At 37.9% G+C, this 16673-nt stretch overlaps 1 protein-coding gene across 1 annotated transcript in view; it reads right to left on the bottom strand.

The window, feature by feature from the left end:
• The window catches only part of prkn (parkin RBR E3 ubiquitin protein ligase), a 175050-nt gene extending 162901 nt beyond the window's left edge, over window positions 1-12149 (bottom strand). Inside the window, exon 1 of the mRNA XM_079634640.1 lies at window positions 12057-12149. Within this exon, the coding sequence (XP_079490766.1) occupies window positions 12057-12063 (7 nt within the window). The 5' untranslated portion in view covers window positions 12064-12149. The remainder of the gene's footprint in view (window positions 1-12056) is intronic.
• Window positions 12150-16673: the final 4524 nt, after the last annotated feature.

The raw sequence follows: 16673 nt of genomic DNA, 5'->3' as shown, positions 1-16673 counted from the left end.
GATGCACATTTAAGATAAAAAGGCTTATCAATGTATGTACGCTGTATACTTTGTCAATATAATTAGTCACTGTTATTACTTGCACTATCATTCAAAAGTTTGGGGTCAAAAATATTTTTGTGCTCACCAAGGCAGCATTTATTTGATAAAAATACAGTAAAAGCATTAATACTATTAATAACATTTATTCCTGTGATTAAAGCTGAATTTTCAGCATCATTACTCCAGTTTTCAGTGTCACATGATCCTTCAGAAATCAGAATAATATTCTGATTTGCTGCTCAAGAAACATTTCTTATTATTATCAATGTTGAAATCAATGTTTTTTTCAGGAATTTTTCAAAACAGCATTTATTTAAAATAGAAATAAATATTTTGTAACATTGTCTCATTGTCTGTACTGTCAATTGTGATCAATTTAATGCATCCTTCCTTGCTGAATAAAAGCTGAAAAAAAACTGTAGCTCTGCCCCTACATTTTTGACTGTGCCTCATGAGCATAAATGACCGTAGAGCCCTATATTTGTTTATTCACATAACAATGTCACTCATAAAATGTTCATTAATTGCAAATTGTACATTGATAATCCGATATTTGAATAGACAATTCATTATATGCAGTAACTGGTCTCACTGTATTACCGCTACAATACAGGCTAATCTAAAGAAAGTCTTCTACATATTCCAACATATACTTTTTCAACTCCCCAGTGATGTAGAAAGTTTGCATAAGATAAAAGCATGCAAATAGAGACGCATGCGAGTCCACTGCTGTTCTGTGGCCCTCACTTCCGAAAATAGCATTCATAATACAAGCCAACTTCAAGATCTAAAATTCAAATTCGGTTATGAGCAGCAGCCTCAACAGATCTACACAACGGCTCTGAGTGTAATGCAATGTATATGATGTGACGCCTGCAGCGTTCGTCCCTATGTTCTGCATTCAGGATTCTTTAAAATCACTTTTCATCTTTCATACACACAGCGGGTCTGAGTGCTGACAGCGAGAAAAAATGCTGCGTCAAAAAAAAAAATCCACTTTGGACATGCAGAAAAAGAGGTAAGACGAATGTGGATACATATTAAAGCAAATTATTCTTTGCCCACAGTCAGTCTGGAGGCAGGAAAGACACTTAACTGCAAAAATCAATAGCAATTTATTCTCTCCTTGGACTCCAAACACAGCGAGTAAATAATCCTGTCCCTTTGCACTGCCGTCCCGAGAGAGGACCAACACGGCTCTGTCTCTATCTCTCTCTCTCTCTCTCTCTCTCTCTCTCTCTCTCTCTCTCTCTCTCTCTCTCTCTCTCTCTCTCTCTCTGACTGAGTTCATAAGCAGACCCTCCTGACCCCCTGATCACTTCCACTTTGGACAGATATCCACTGTCAATCTGTCTCTATCCGTCTCCACCAGAGGACAGCACAGGAAAAACATTAGCGCTGAACCCAATATACAATCCCCCTGTTTTTTCCAACCACATCTGATGGACCACCCCGATCCGACCTTTACTTTCCCTGTTTCTCTGCTCAGGGTCTATAGTGGGGTTGATTTTCCCCTGATCTGCTTTTGGGGAAGGTGCTGCAAACCTCAAATGCCTTTTTTACAACAAAATATGATTGTTATGAGAAGTGCACACAGTATTATCCCATCTTAAAAATGCAGCAAGCCATATTTTTTGGTATATTGCACATTATATGTCCCTACTGCCCTGAAATATCTGTCCTGAGACATCGGTCTCTATAACAGCCCTGCAAACCGCAAAGAAGAGTCAGGGTGTGTGTGTGTGTGTGTGTGTGTGTGTGTGTGTGTGTGTGTGTGTGTGTGTGTGTGTGTGTGTGTGTGTGTGTATTAGTCATCCAAAATTAATAAGTTTCAGTTTTTTTGATCAAATTGAGCCCCAAATCCCATCACAATTTTCAAAACACTAAAAGCCATAAAAAGTAATGGTCATATCAGTGCACAAACCCTGATTTGTTATTATAAGCAGGGCTTGACATTGACACCCGCCCGATGTGTGTGGACTGCAGCGGTGGCGTGTAACCCAGTCACTCCTACTAGCCACTTTGCCAGGTTGAATTATACTATACAGTGCGTATCACATACTCTTCACCATAACTAGAGATTGGCATGGCTTTATTTCAGTTAGCCTAATTGATGTGCATTGAGAGATGATCTTATGGAAAGTGCCCCATGCCAATCTCTAGGTATGGTGAAGGGTGTGTGAGGATGTGCGGCGATTTTAATTCCAAAGGCCAAAGGAACTTTATCAGGATCATAGTATCCCGGATCCATGAAATAACTGGCCTTTAAAAATAAAAATCTGCCTGCCGCTATGGGAATTTAACATAGGGGTGTCCTGACTTATGCACCCTGTATTTTAAGGAAGAATATTTATTTATTTACGGTCCATTATTCATTCATAAAGAAAACATTTTAATCAAGACATTAAGATCAATTTCCAAAAGATGATTTTTTTATTCCTCTTTTTAGTCAACTTTAGCATGTGTGTGTTCACTTATATGCATAGCACTGTATAGTTTTCAATTGTAGTCTTTTAAAAAGAAATATAAAATTATAATTTAATTGCACAAAAACAGATTTTTAAAAAGATTATGTCATGGATGTACATTTACTGAGTAATCCACTGTTTTGTAGAGGGGGTCAAAATGACAATTTTCACTTGAGATTCGGCATCAGTCAACAACCGGCAGATTATTATTAATCATAATAATGATAAAGGAATTAAATAATTAGAGGATTAAACAGGATTTCCTTGACTTAAAGAAAGCATTTGACACAGTTAATCATAACATCCTATTGTATAAATTACTGAATTTCAATTTCTCCTCAGAGTTGGTCAATCTTATCAAATCTTATCTCTCACTCCGCTCTCAACATGTTAAAATTGGTAACTATAAATCTAACCCTCTATGTATTTCAACTGGGGTCCCGCAGGGCTCCATACTTGGTCCAACCCTTTTTAGCATATATATTAATGATCTACCCCTTGTATGTGAAAATTGTGATATTGTAATGTATGCGGATAATACAGTTATTTTCACTCATGGTAAGACTGCTGCAGAAATTGCAATCAAGCTAACAGATGTATTAGTGAAGGTTACATCCTGGCTTAATCACTGTTGTTTACAACTGAATGTAGTTTACAAAAACAGTTTGTATGTTTCTTTCCAAAAGCTCCTGCATAGACGCAGAACAAGACATTTCCATTTCAGGACACAGACTAAAAGTTGTCTCAGAATACAAGTATTTAGGACTACACTTAGACTCAAATCTTGCCTTCAAAACCCACATAAAGAGGTTCTGTAATAAAGTAAAGTTCAGCTTGGCTAATTTCAGGTATATCAGAAACCTCCTATCAACTGAGGCAGCTAAGGTTGTCAGGATTGTTGGTTTCTGTTTCCTGTTTTATTTTGGTAGTCTGGTGTTCTGTCTTGTTTTACTTCCTGTCTTTGAGTTTTCCCGCCCTTGTGATTGTCTAATGCGTTTCACCTGTTCCCCAGCCCTAGTGTCACCTGCTCCTTGTTTTCTCATTACCCTGTGTATTTAGTGTCTGTGTTTCCCTTGTCTGTTGTCAGGTCATTATATTTTCTGTCGGAGTGCTGTGTATTAGTCTACCTGTTTTTGTCACCGTGTTGCTTATTCCCGTGGTTCTTTTGTTTTTTGGATAACCTTGCCTGCTGTTTTTGGACACCTTTTGTTGTATGGATTTTTGTTTAATAAATATTCAAGCTCATCACATTGCCTTCCATCTCTGCATTTGGGTCCACATTCTCTGAATTCGTGACAAAGGTATATTTCCACTCATTGGTTCTCTCCCACGTCACTTACTGTTTGATAAGTTGGTCCAACGCACACTCTACAGCCTTAAAACCACTGAAATCGTTATACAAACAAGCACTTAAAATTCTAGACCAAAAGCCAATTCGTTACCATCAATGCCATATACTAAAGAAGTATAAATTGCTTAGTTCGGACAACCTCATAAAATACAGAAATGTTTGTTTAGTTTATAAGATCATGCACAGTTCATCTCCACCGCCTTTGTTTGGCCTTATCAATTTTAAATCGAATGCAAACAGAGTTACAAGAGGTGCAGCTAGAAGGGACTGCACAATTCCACTGCATTTAGTCTGGCCGTCTTTTCATTTACAGCATCACATCAATGAACTCAGTACCAACATTAATTAGAGAGTCCCCATCCTATTACTCATTTAAGAGTAATGTTAAGAAATGGCTCATTGAAAATCAACACTGTCAACACTGACGCTGGTCCCATCCACCAACAATAACTGTTATCATCTATTTTTGGATTTTATCTGTTCATCTTGTTTCGTCGTCACATTAATTTATGAATTACATCAATCATGATTGCATATTCTCAATTCAAAAATTCTCAAAGAAATTTAATAAAAAGTTGAGTAGTTTGCATCACTAGATAGTCTATTACTGTGGTCGCTGAACATTTCTATTGTAAAACTCTTGAGTTGTGACAGTAAGACCCGCCTTCTATGATTTAATTGGCCATCTCGATCATTCTGACATTGACGAGCACTGATAGACCACCGAGGCAGAGCAGCCTAAAATGTAACTTTTAAAACTTTTTTGACATCTTAACAACAGATTTACTCATTCTACACTAAAAGACAAGACACATTGAATGAGAAAATAAGAGGGGGTTGTGGAAGTGCCCCAAACTCTAAAGCCTATGTTCAAATTGTTGAATTTTACCCAATTTCTATATAGCTATATACCAACGCATTAAATATCATCAACCTCTATTCACTTAAAAGTTGTTGTTTTTTGTCAGGAAGGTACGTAGATACGTATACAGCATAACATTTGAAAGCATAACAAATGAACGTCTTTGAAATTTCAGTCAATAGCATTTTTAAACATAGCACTTTTGAACTAAATGTTGTTGCAATATACGAATGAATGAAAATGCATATTTTTTTCAATTAAAGGGAACTTAGAGAATTAGCATGGGCTGCTTTTGGTGCTTGTGCTAAAGGCATGAATGATGCTTCAAGTCTACAGCTTGTCAAGGAGAGTTGAGTTGATGATTTACTGTGCTATCATCATACTATCTAAATCTAGAGAATTGAATTACATTTTCTCTGGAGTCCGCAACCGCCCCAAACAACACCCAAGTAACCGACTGCAGTCAAACACCTTAGCAAGTGCACAGCTGATGTCTAGCATATTGTAGCGGTGAGGTTTGAATGGTTAAGCACCACTCACATTTATTCAGAAAATGTTAAAATCTTTCTTCTTTTTTTTTCTTTTTTTTGTCAGAGTGACCAATAAACATGAAAGATTTCAAGCATGAAAGTGCAGACTAAGAGCAATACAGCAACATACTGTAGGATGCTATGACGAATCAGACCAGATAGCGTCTCTCAGCTTCCATAAGCAACTTCATGAAGACAGTAGAAAGACAGGACAGGACAAAATGTAAACTTGTAAAGTGTTGTATTTAGAAACTAGAGCATGCTTTAAAAAAAAGAAGAGATGAACCTACAGTGGGGAAATATCTCAAATATAGATGGTTTTCAAGAAAGAGCACAGAAAATGTGGCTCCTTCAACTTCTTGTAACACCTGCTCTGTTCTCAGACATCAGAAGAGGACCTGACAGAAGACAGCGACTACATTTCTGAATCCTGAGACAGCACATACACATATTCCTCTTACACGAAGTTGTCTGACAGCTCAGGAATAAAACAGACACTTTATTTTAGCATAAGGATGGTTGACATTTTAAAAATAAAATAGGTAATGAAAATTATGCCAAATCATCATTCTGTTTCAGAAAATCTGGCTTTTTATTTAAACAAAATCCAACAATTCTTCCCCATCAGAGGCTTCATAATATGTTGAATTTGTTGACAAACACCTTCACCTTTCTCCACACATCATTTATTTTCTTCTGTGAAGCACAACATATATTTTTTTTACTTTGAATAGTTAACTTAACTATTAAGGATCAATTTCAATAATTGAAATAAAGCTCAAACAAAATATAAATGGTTAACAAAAAACTTAAACTAAAAAAAAAACGAACTAAAATTAGAAATATTGCCTTGGCAACTCACTAAAATAAAGTAAGCTGATGTTGAAGTACTAACGACACTAAATTAACAGTGTGAAAAACAACTTCAATTTAGGTCTGTTTCCAGTACAAAGCTATTGTATTTCTTCAGAAGATTTATAGAACATTATGTAAAACTCGTATGGACTATTTTTATGATACTTTTATGGAGCTTTTTTATTTATTTATGACAGTACAAACCACCATCGACTTTCCTTGTATGGACAAAAGCAGCTCAGACATTGGAACATTTCGTTTTGCATTTCACAGATAGAGTTGAGTAAATGATCATGACATGATCTATAACCATTGTGCTCTTGAGAGACACCTAACCCTAAAATAATTGCTTGAGTAAAAGCTAAAATGTCAAATATGTCAAAAGTAATTAATTAGGCCTATGTTGCAGACTGTCATAATTCAGATGTTCAGCTCGGTATTCTGAATAGAAGCATTTGTATGGAGTGCAGAATTTGAGCATTAAAAAGATGCACGATATTTTATGCTCACTATAAGATCATTGCATCCAATTCAAGCCATTTTAAATCTTTTCTAATTAAAAAACATATCCAGGCCCATTCATGCAAGACAGATAGATTTTGGTGCCGCTGAACATGCTCTACCCTGGCGGGACGAGAGTCAGTTCTCCTCACAGCTCAGTCAATATAAAAACAAGCTTACGTGACATGACTATTGGCACAGATATTGTTCCAATAGCAGGAGATGCTGTGCCTGAGGGGTGGAGGCGTGCTGCTTGATTCATGCTCATTCTGCCAGACAAGCGCCAGTCAGTTCACTCAAACCAAATCCCTGTCTCGCGGGGATCAGCGAGCCCCGTACCGAGACACTCGAAAAGACACAATCAATACGTCTTCTTCAGAGCCCAGCAGTCCAAAGGCAGACTCAGGCTGAGAAGCTCTAACGATTTATTTCAGATTCAACATTGATATCATTTTTCACAGATAATCTAGGCAGGCACAGGGAAGTGGAATATGAAGGGTCGGAAAATTATGCGAGACACCTAAAAAGGACAAAAAAAATTTGCTTTGAGAAAACATCTGCTGAAAGATGCATGAGAGAAAGTTTTACAATCGAATTCTATATAGGCCTGGTTTTACATACAGGGCTAATATTAAAGGGATAGTTCGCCCAAAAATTAGAATTCTGTCATAATTTACTCCCCCTCATGTCGTTCCAAACCTGTAAGACTTTCGTTCATCTTCAGAACACAAATGAAGATCTTTTTGATGAAATCTAAGAGCTTTCTTTCCCTCCACTGACAGCTACGCAACTACCGCTTTGACGCTTCAAAAAGTTCATAAAGAGATCGTAAAACTAATTCATATAAATTGTGCAGTTTAGTCCAAATTGTCTGAAGAGACTTGATCGCTTTATATGATGAACAGATTGAATATAGGCTTTTATTCGCATATTAACATTGATCAGCGAACAAAAATAGAAGCTCAACCGAACCTGCTTGACGAGGGGGAACAAACCTCTTGCAGAAGCTCAAACGTGCTGCGTAACACGTGAATGAACCTCATTGGTTCTTACAGAAGCTCAAACGTGCTGTGTAACATGAGAATGAACCTCATTGGTTCTTGAGAAGCTCAAATGTGCTGTGTAACATGAGAATGAACCTCATTGGTTCTTGAGAAAATCAGACGTGCTGCATAACACAAGAATGAACCTCATTGGTTCTTGCAGAAGCTCCAACGTGCAGCGTAACACGAGAATTAACTAGTGATGCACCGAAATGAAACCGATACCGAAAATTTAGGATGCACTTGGCCGAAAACCGAAACTGAAGCCGAAAATGGCTTCTTTTAAAAACTTTAATATATATTTATTTATATTGCTTCATTTTTAATGGATCTGAAATGAAAAATCACAAACCAATAAAATAATCATCAAACTTGTATTACCACTAACAGTTACATAACAAAACCTAAAATATTTTACATATTATATATATTTTATATTACATGCCCTTCATGAGGCACACGCGCGCGGTCTCTTGCTCTCTCTCTCCCTCTCTGCCGTGCACGCGCTACGCGGTTTGGAGCACAGTCTCTGTCTCGCGGGTGCGCTCGCTCTAGATTCCGGAGATTTTAACTAATTTGCGGGCATCAGTGAGCCGCTATCAATATGCGGGAGACTCCCGGAACTTCCGGGAGACTTGGGATGTCTGTATTTCTATACTTAAATAATATCGGCATTATAATTATTGATTTTTCATTCCGCAATTTTTTGGTGCCCTCTCAGCTCATGCGCGTAGTGGGAGCGGAGGTGCTGGTTGTCCTCATCTGAGACTTTAAAATACTTCCATACCGCTGACATGCTCAATCTTTGCAGACGCGTGCAAACAGCTCGACCGTGAGTGAAACCTGCTTGATCACGGAGGGGTGGGGTGGGTGACGAGTGATAACAGCTCGACCGTGAGTGAAACCCAAGCGCTTGCGCGCGGATGGGAGAGGCGCGGTTGACATTTTCGGCTGGCTTTTTTATTTCGGCCCGAAACCGATAATGCAATTTTCGACCGAAATTTCGGTGCACCCCTAGAATGAACCTCATTGGTTCTTGCAGAAGCTCAAACGTGCTGCGTAACACGAGAATGAACCTCATTGATTCTTGCAGAAACTCAGAAAATGAGCTTGCAGAAGCTCCAACGTGCAGCGTAACACGAGAATGAACCTCACTGGTTCTTGCAGAAGCTCAAACGTGCAGCGTAACACAAGAATGAACCTCATTGGTTCTTGCAGAAGTCCAACGTGCTGCGTAACACAAGAATGAACCTCATTGGTTCTTGCAGAAGCTCCAACGTGCTGCGTAACACAAGAATGAACCTCATTGGTTCTTGCAGAAGCTCCAACGTGCTGCGTAACACAAGAATGATCCTCATTGGTTCTTGCAGAAGCTCAAACGTGCAGCGTAACACAAGAATGATCCTCATTGGTTCTTGCAGAAGCTCAAACGTGCAGCGTAACACAAGAATGATCCTCATTGGTTCTTGCAGAAGCTCCAACGTGCTGCGTAACACAAGAATGATCCTCATTGATTCTTGCAGAAGCTCAAACGTGCTGCGTAACACAAGAATGATCCTCATTGGTTCTTGCAGAAGCTCAAACGTGCAGCGTAACACAAGAATGATCCTCATTGGTTCTTGCAGAAGCTCAAACGTGCAGCGTAACACAAGAATGATCCTCATTGGTTCTTGCAGAATGTCCAACGTGCAGCGTAACACAAGAATGATCCTCATTGGTTCTTGCAGAAGCTCCAAAGTGCAGCGTAACACAAGAATGATCCTCATTGGTTCTTGCAGAAGCTCAAACGTGCAGCGTAACACAAGAATGATCCTAATTGGTTCTTGCAGAAGCTCCAACGTGCTGCGTAACACAAGAATGATCCTCATTGGTTCTTGCAGAAGCTCAAACGTGCAGCGTAACACAAGAATGATCCTCATTGGTTCTTGCAGAATGTCCAACGTGCAGCGTAACACAAGAATGATCCTCATTGGTTCTTGCAGAAGCTCCAACGTGCAGCGTAACACAAGAATGAACCTCATTGGTTCTTGCAGAAGCTCCAACGTGCAGCGTAACACAAGAATGATCCTCATTGGTTCTTGCAGAAGCTCCAACGTGCAGCGTAACACAAGAATGATCCTCATTGGTTCTTGCAGAAGCTCAAACGTGCAGCGTAACACAAGAATGATCCTCATTGGTTCTTGCAGAAGCTCAAACGTGCAGCGTAACACAAGAATGATCCTCATTGGTTCTTGCAAAAGCTCCAACGTGCTGCGTAACACAAGAATGATCCTCATTGGTTCTTGCAGAAGCTCAAACGTGCAGCGTAACACAAGAATGATCCTCATTGGTTCTTGCAGAAGCTCAAACGTGCAGCGTAACACAAGAATGATCCTCATTGGTTCTTGCAAAAGCTCCAACGTGCTGCGTAACATAAGAATGATCCTCATTGGTTCTTGCAGAAGCTCAAACGTGCTGCGTAACACAAGAATGATCCTCATTGGTTCTTGCAGAAGCTCAAACGTGCAGTGTAACACAAGAATGATCCTCATTGGTTCTTGCAGAAGCTCCAACGTGCAGCGTAACACAAGAATGATCCTCATTGGTTCTTGCAGAAGCTCAAACGTGCAGCGTAACACAAGAATGATCCTCATTGGTTCTTGCAGAAGCTCCAACGTGCAGCGTAACACAAGAATGATCCTCATTGGTTCTTGCAGAAGCTCCAACGTGCAGCGTAACACAAGAATGATCCTCATTGGTTCTTGCAGAAGCTCATTTATGTAATTCATCGTAATTCATTGTAAGATGCCGGTTTCGGTTCCCATTCAATAAAAATTAATAAAACCACTAATAAAAATTAGTAGTAAGGGAAAAAAGCACAATCATTTTTGGGTTTATTTTTTATACTTGTCATATGAGTTTAACAGACTGGTAATGTCAACAAATTCAACATATTATTTAGCAATTTTTGCATTGAATATTACATTTTTCTCAAGGAAGATAAACATTTCTGCATTCTCTAGGAGAATTTGGGATCTCTCCTAGCTTATTGTATCTCCAGCAGCGGAGAATACCTTCTCAGAAGGGGTAGAATATGCTTGAACTCACATGTAAGATCCACAGGTGACACCTCTTGCAGAAGCTCAAACGTGCTGCATAACACGAGAATGAACCTCATTTTTTTCCTCACACATCAAGCATGCTTGAGCTTCCGTATATCACAACTGATGTGTGAGTTGATGAAAGTTTATTTGTGAATAAAAGTCAATCTGTTCATCATATAAAGCAATCGAGTCTCTTCAGAAAATTTGGACTAAACCGGTCAATTCAAATAGATTAGTTTTACAATCTCTTTATTACTTTTTTAAAGCATCAAAATGTCAGTTGCGTAGCTGTAAATCGAGGGACAGAAAGCTCTTAGATTTCATCAAAAAGATCTTCATTTGTGTTCAAAATGGCTGTTCAAAAAATTGCTCTGATTTCTATAAAGAACTGGTAAAATATTAGCCTATGCTACGTAAAAAAAAATAAAGCATGCTTATCGAGACAATTAAATAATTATTTAAAAAAAACTATAGGCCTATAGATGAAAAACAAACGAATCTCAGATAAGCAAAAAATGATTTTCTATATGAGAAGACTCTGCAAATATGACTTCCTCCAAACAAGTATTAAATGCATTCTAATGAGCATTCATGTCTTCATCTCACACAGGAAAGTTAAAGGTCATAACAGCTCTCTGTAACTCTCTTTGTGTGTGGGTTTCAAGTTCTAAAGCTCTTTTTTTATTTTAATTATGTCCTCTAAATCCAAATTTTAGTATCATCAATTTTAACAGGTGCACACAATAAAATATAACACTGACATACTCAGTTAACTACACAAGGTGGATTTTTAACCAAATGGCTGAACTGTGTTCTTTATATAAATATCAGGTAACTGTCACATTTTTGTTGGAGAAATTGTTATGTATTTACATTCTATAAATGTAAACTATTTACACATTATTGATTAAAAAAAAACTAATATTGGATATTTCTGTATGTTACCTTATCATTTTTACTGTTTCTTGAATTGTTTTGTAGCCTATTTCATAAATATTTCAACAAGGTGTCTGCAAATAAATGCAGACTTCCAAAACTCACCCGGAATTAAAATTTGCAGTAACGCTATAGCTAACCTAGAGCCCGATGCTTTACACTGAGATGCATTTAACAACATTTTATATGCCTCACATTTCTTTATTAAACAATTGTGTTGTGTTATGTTGATTATTTTAAGAGCGCAGTGAGCTGTCATGTGAAAGTAGCCTAATGTCAAATGACACAACATCACCGGTCTGAAATCTGTTTCAAATGGAAATAAAGGCATAGTTATTATAGCCTACGGACAGGCATAGGTAGCTGTTAATAAATATGGGCTTACCGATCATGCTGTGATATCTGTTACAGCCCAGATTCACTCCAGTGTGTGACTTTGGGGTTTGTTGACATGTCGCGTGCGCTAACAGAGCAAAGCAGCACGGGATCATGGGAAATGTAGTCCATGAGAGCCCGCTCTGCAGCAGGGGAGGGAAAATAATTAGCGTATGAGATTACGAATGACAGGTTCTCTGAATTTCTCTACATTTAATTCAGCTACAAAATGATTCGTTCAAATTCAGGTGCTGACAGACAGGTAACAGTGCTAAAGACGTGAGCGGTGGAAAAACTACATGTCCTGGTTTGATAAACGTCAGAGGAAGTTATTGGACCAGCATGTTCTTTGCAAGTGGCTACTCCACAAGTTGGTGGTGATGATCAGAGCAGGTACTGTACTGGTACATATTAAATCAGGTAACAAAAATATGGAACGATTCTATTCATAAAATAAATAAAAATGGCAGTAATTGAGGAGAATCGTTTTTTTTTTTTTTACAGACTCACAAAATGTTGTTTATTCACCTCATTCTAAAAATATACATGAGCTTTATTTTGGTTTATTAACAAGGTTCCCAATATTTGCAAAAATGTGTCTAAATAAAAACCATGATTTGTTTTTTTCTTGTTATTTTCTAGCTGCTAACATAAAATTAAAAACAAATTACAAAGTAAATACATTTTAAATACTGATAACAGTGTTATAGATTTTGCCTACACTACATCATATTTCCCATAAATTAAAGCAAAAAGCAGTTTGACAATATTGTGTTAAAAAATGAGAATAGATAGATATGTCTATGTTCTACTTTCTTCCTGACAAGCTGATGACCGACTCCAAATTGTGTCACTTCTAAGGCCATGTCCACACGTACACGGGTATTTTTATAACCGGAGTTTTTCCTCCTGCGTTTTTGAAAAAATCTCTGTCTACATGAAAACGCAAAAACACGCTATCAAGCGCCGTCAAGAGCATTCCACACCAGCAGTCGGCGATATAACCCTAACCGTAAAGCCACGTTGGCCAATCAGAAGCCGTCAGCGACGCACAATCTGACGTCAAACACAGCGGATAACGGCGCGCACTTTGACGTCGCAAGGCAAAAACTCCGGTGTTAGTAGCCGTTTCTCAATGTCAAGGAAGGATCCTCGGAAGCCGGAATTTCGAGGATGCTACGTCATCGACATCCGTCGAAGGACTGTTCCAATGTCGAGGATCCTCAGAATTTCTACCAAGGGCGGAGTCCTTCGTTCGGAAAATATCCCATACACAGGAAAGTGTGCATATGTGTAGACTTCGCGCACTTCGCGCTCTCAAATCGCCCACAATCCTATGCGCGCAGCTTTGCCATCTTGTTTAAAAAAAAATACAAAATGTTGGACGTGAGCGGAGTCGGAGCAATAACGGGGCAATATGCTTTTAAATGTAGCCTAAGTATATTTACGTTACCATACATTTGTTATAACCGTCATATAAGTAAAGTTTAACGTTTAAATGCCAGTACAAATTACTACCGTATTGATATTACAAATTACGTCATGGCTAACCTGTCATTTTAACAATTGTTAGCTTGTTTGCCGTCACCGGCATTTCACATATTTTACCATTGCATGTGTTTTAACCATAGACAGTATATAAACGGTTTTAACAGGTAGAATGTTGCTATGGACGCAGTTCTGTTCACTCAGGCAATACAATCATTTTTAAATCAATAAACTCCTTTTTAAATCAAATTTTGTCTCAAATTATTTATTTATTATTATTGATGTATTTTGTTAGGTAGGCAGCCATGTAATAAGCGGGATAATGTTATAGCGAGCCAGTTTTTACAGCGAATACAACCCTTTTAGGTTTATTCAAGACCCCTCCGCTTCGCGTGGGGTTCGCGGGGTTTCACTGACGGACGCAATGACGTGCACTTGCTAGAATGTTCCATTTACGTGTTCTCTCGAATCCTAAAGAGGATCCTCGCCTAGCCTCTGAAGGAAATGACTTGGAAGGACGCGTCCTGCCAAGGAAGTATCCTTGACATTGAGAAACACCTAGTGTCTACACGACAACACTGCAACCGGTGTTTCTGAAAATCCTCACCCTGGCAGGGGTTTTCAAAAATGTTCGGTTTCAGTGACCTGATACTGCGTTTCCGTGTGGACGAACGGGCGAACCGCGTAAAAAAAGTCACGGTTATAAAAATACCCGTGTTCGTGTGGACAAGGCCTAAGGTTTTATTATCAAATGTTTAATTAATGAGCGGGAATTGTGCAATAACACAGTTGCAGGCAGAATGTGGGACAGAGATAAATATTATATTTTTTGTAGTTATTATTATTCAGGCCCTATATTAATTCTAGAATTATTTTGACAATTTGTAACCGAGTTTCAAAATAAATGTAATCTTAACAGTCAATAAAAATAACGTTGGTCAGAAGAGTTTGAATGACTAAAAGACTAAAACAATGAGTGGTTCTTCTCGAATCATGTACTTTTATGCACAGCTGCACTACTTCCTGAACTTTAGCCAGCTCCTTTGTTTCCTGTTTGCCATTATTAGACAAACTGATTAATCCAGGTGTGCCTGACCAACAACAATAATCAGACACACCTGGATTAATCAGTTTGTGGGTAATGAAATAAATATAGCCTACCTCTACTAGTTTTATGTTATCTTGTGGTCTTACTTTTGAGATGTTTACAATTTACATAATATTATAAAGCCAGCTGAATTGGGCGCACAATCCCTCCCAAATTGTTGTACCATCACACAAGTTAAAATATTTTACTTCTGCAAACTTAAATGACAGTGTCTTCAACTATATACCAATATTGTTTAGCAGTTACCCATGTCAAAATCACAGATCCCATTTGGATCAACATCCAAGAAAATCTGAATAGTTTAGTGGTTGCCTAAATCGGCAAGCCCAAATTAGACAGTTTCATGGAAATTGTGAAGTTCAATATTGACCTTTTGAGGTTCTCACATTGTAGGCTAACATTGTTGTGTATTTGCTGAACTTGCACGAGCGGCTTTACTTGTGGGTTTCCTTGATCTTTTTTACTCTAAAATTCAGTGCATATTTTGATTTGCACTGTCAATGCATTATTCAGTTCAAAGACAGAGCCATTTAACTCTTCCAAATAGGATTTGGTCTGTCCCAGAATTGCTTGCCCTGTTTTTGAAGATCTATCTTACGAAGATGTTTGTTGTGTACACTTTAATAAATGCAAGAACCTGTTAAATCTGGAGGAGCAGCAAATGATTTAAACCTCATTAATATTCAAATTGAAAAGGCATCAATGTTATGTTTTCTACATCTCTACAAATATGATGTGGCATATAACAACCTTACTCGCATGGTAAAATGACTGACTAAACAGGATTCAATTTGCATATTAATGAGCTAGATGACAGATTATAATATTTTTCCTTTTCCCTCAAGGGACAGACTTCTTTTTAGATGTTTCATTTTCCAGGAATAGCTGATTACTTTAAAGAAAAATAAAACAGATAACTTATAGAACAATAGAAGTTAATTTGATCTTGTGTTCATCAGGTAAACATTTTAGTCTATGTGAGATAGCTTACAGTTGCACTTCTGAGGAAACAATCATGCATCTTTTCAGTTTGTAGCCTATCACACGCCAATGATTATTGCTGCCTTCAAGTCATGTTGGATTAATTGTATTTATAATTGAGACTGTACAACTAATTGCTGCGATTTGTGAGCTTTTCTCAACAAAACTACATTTCTCATAATTTGGGGTGCATAACATTATAAAATACATTGATAGACCATCAATTACACATCTAAAGGACATACATTTTTGCTATAAAAAAATAAAAAACTTTATTTGACGGTAAGTATAAGAGAAAATGGCCAACATATTTTTTTCTGGACAAAATCACTAGCACAGCATGACGTAATTGCGATTTCTGAACTCGGAAATAACTTTCCAAAAGTATTTGAACGCATTATTTTTCAGGTTCCTCAGCATTCCTGTTGAAATATGAAGGCATTTCTTCTAAATGTTGGCTTTGTGTGGAACAATTGCCCTTCGCAGAGCTGTTATTTTCTATGCCTGTCATTTAAAAAGGTGACATGAATTTACACCATGATGACTGTTAATGTCAAATCGTATTTAAACTACAGAGTTTAGGAAAGAGAAAAAAATGATTAGAATAATAAATAAGACATGAAAATGCAAAATGGTGTGTTTCACAGAGCAACTTTTGTTGTTGTTTTATTGCTCTCTTTTGTACCTCCTCTGGCCATGATTTCTCCCAACTGCCAGCAGCTTGTTTAGCTCCAGTTCTCATAGTGACACTACTATATAAAACAGATTAGAATCTTTATTTATTGCCTCACGGCCAGAGCCTGCAGAATTTGTTTCCGTCACTTTCACGCAATGTCACCATAGAACAGCACATGAACTTATTACAGGGACAATTCCCCTGGAGCAACCTGGGGTTAAGTGCCTTTCTCAAGGGCACAATAGTGATGGCTCATGGCTCACTCGTTGCAGGGATTGAAGCGGCCTTAACCACTACTACACACCACACACACACTTACATGTGCTGCTAGACCTTAATCAAGATTCACTTACAATGTAATGGCACTTTCACAC

Source organism: Phoxinus phoxinus (assembly GCF_949152265.1).
Source record: "Phoxinus phoxinus genome assembly, chromosome: 14".
Taxonomy (NCBI): Eukaryota; Metazoa; Chordata; class Actinopteri; order Cypriniformes; family Leuciscidae; genus Phoxinus; species Phoxinus phoxinus.
This window is presented reverse-complemented; position numbering and strand designations above follow the sequence as displayed.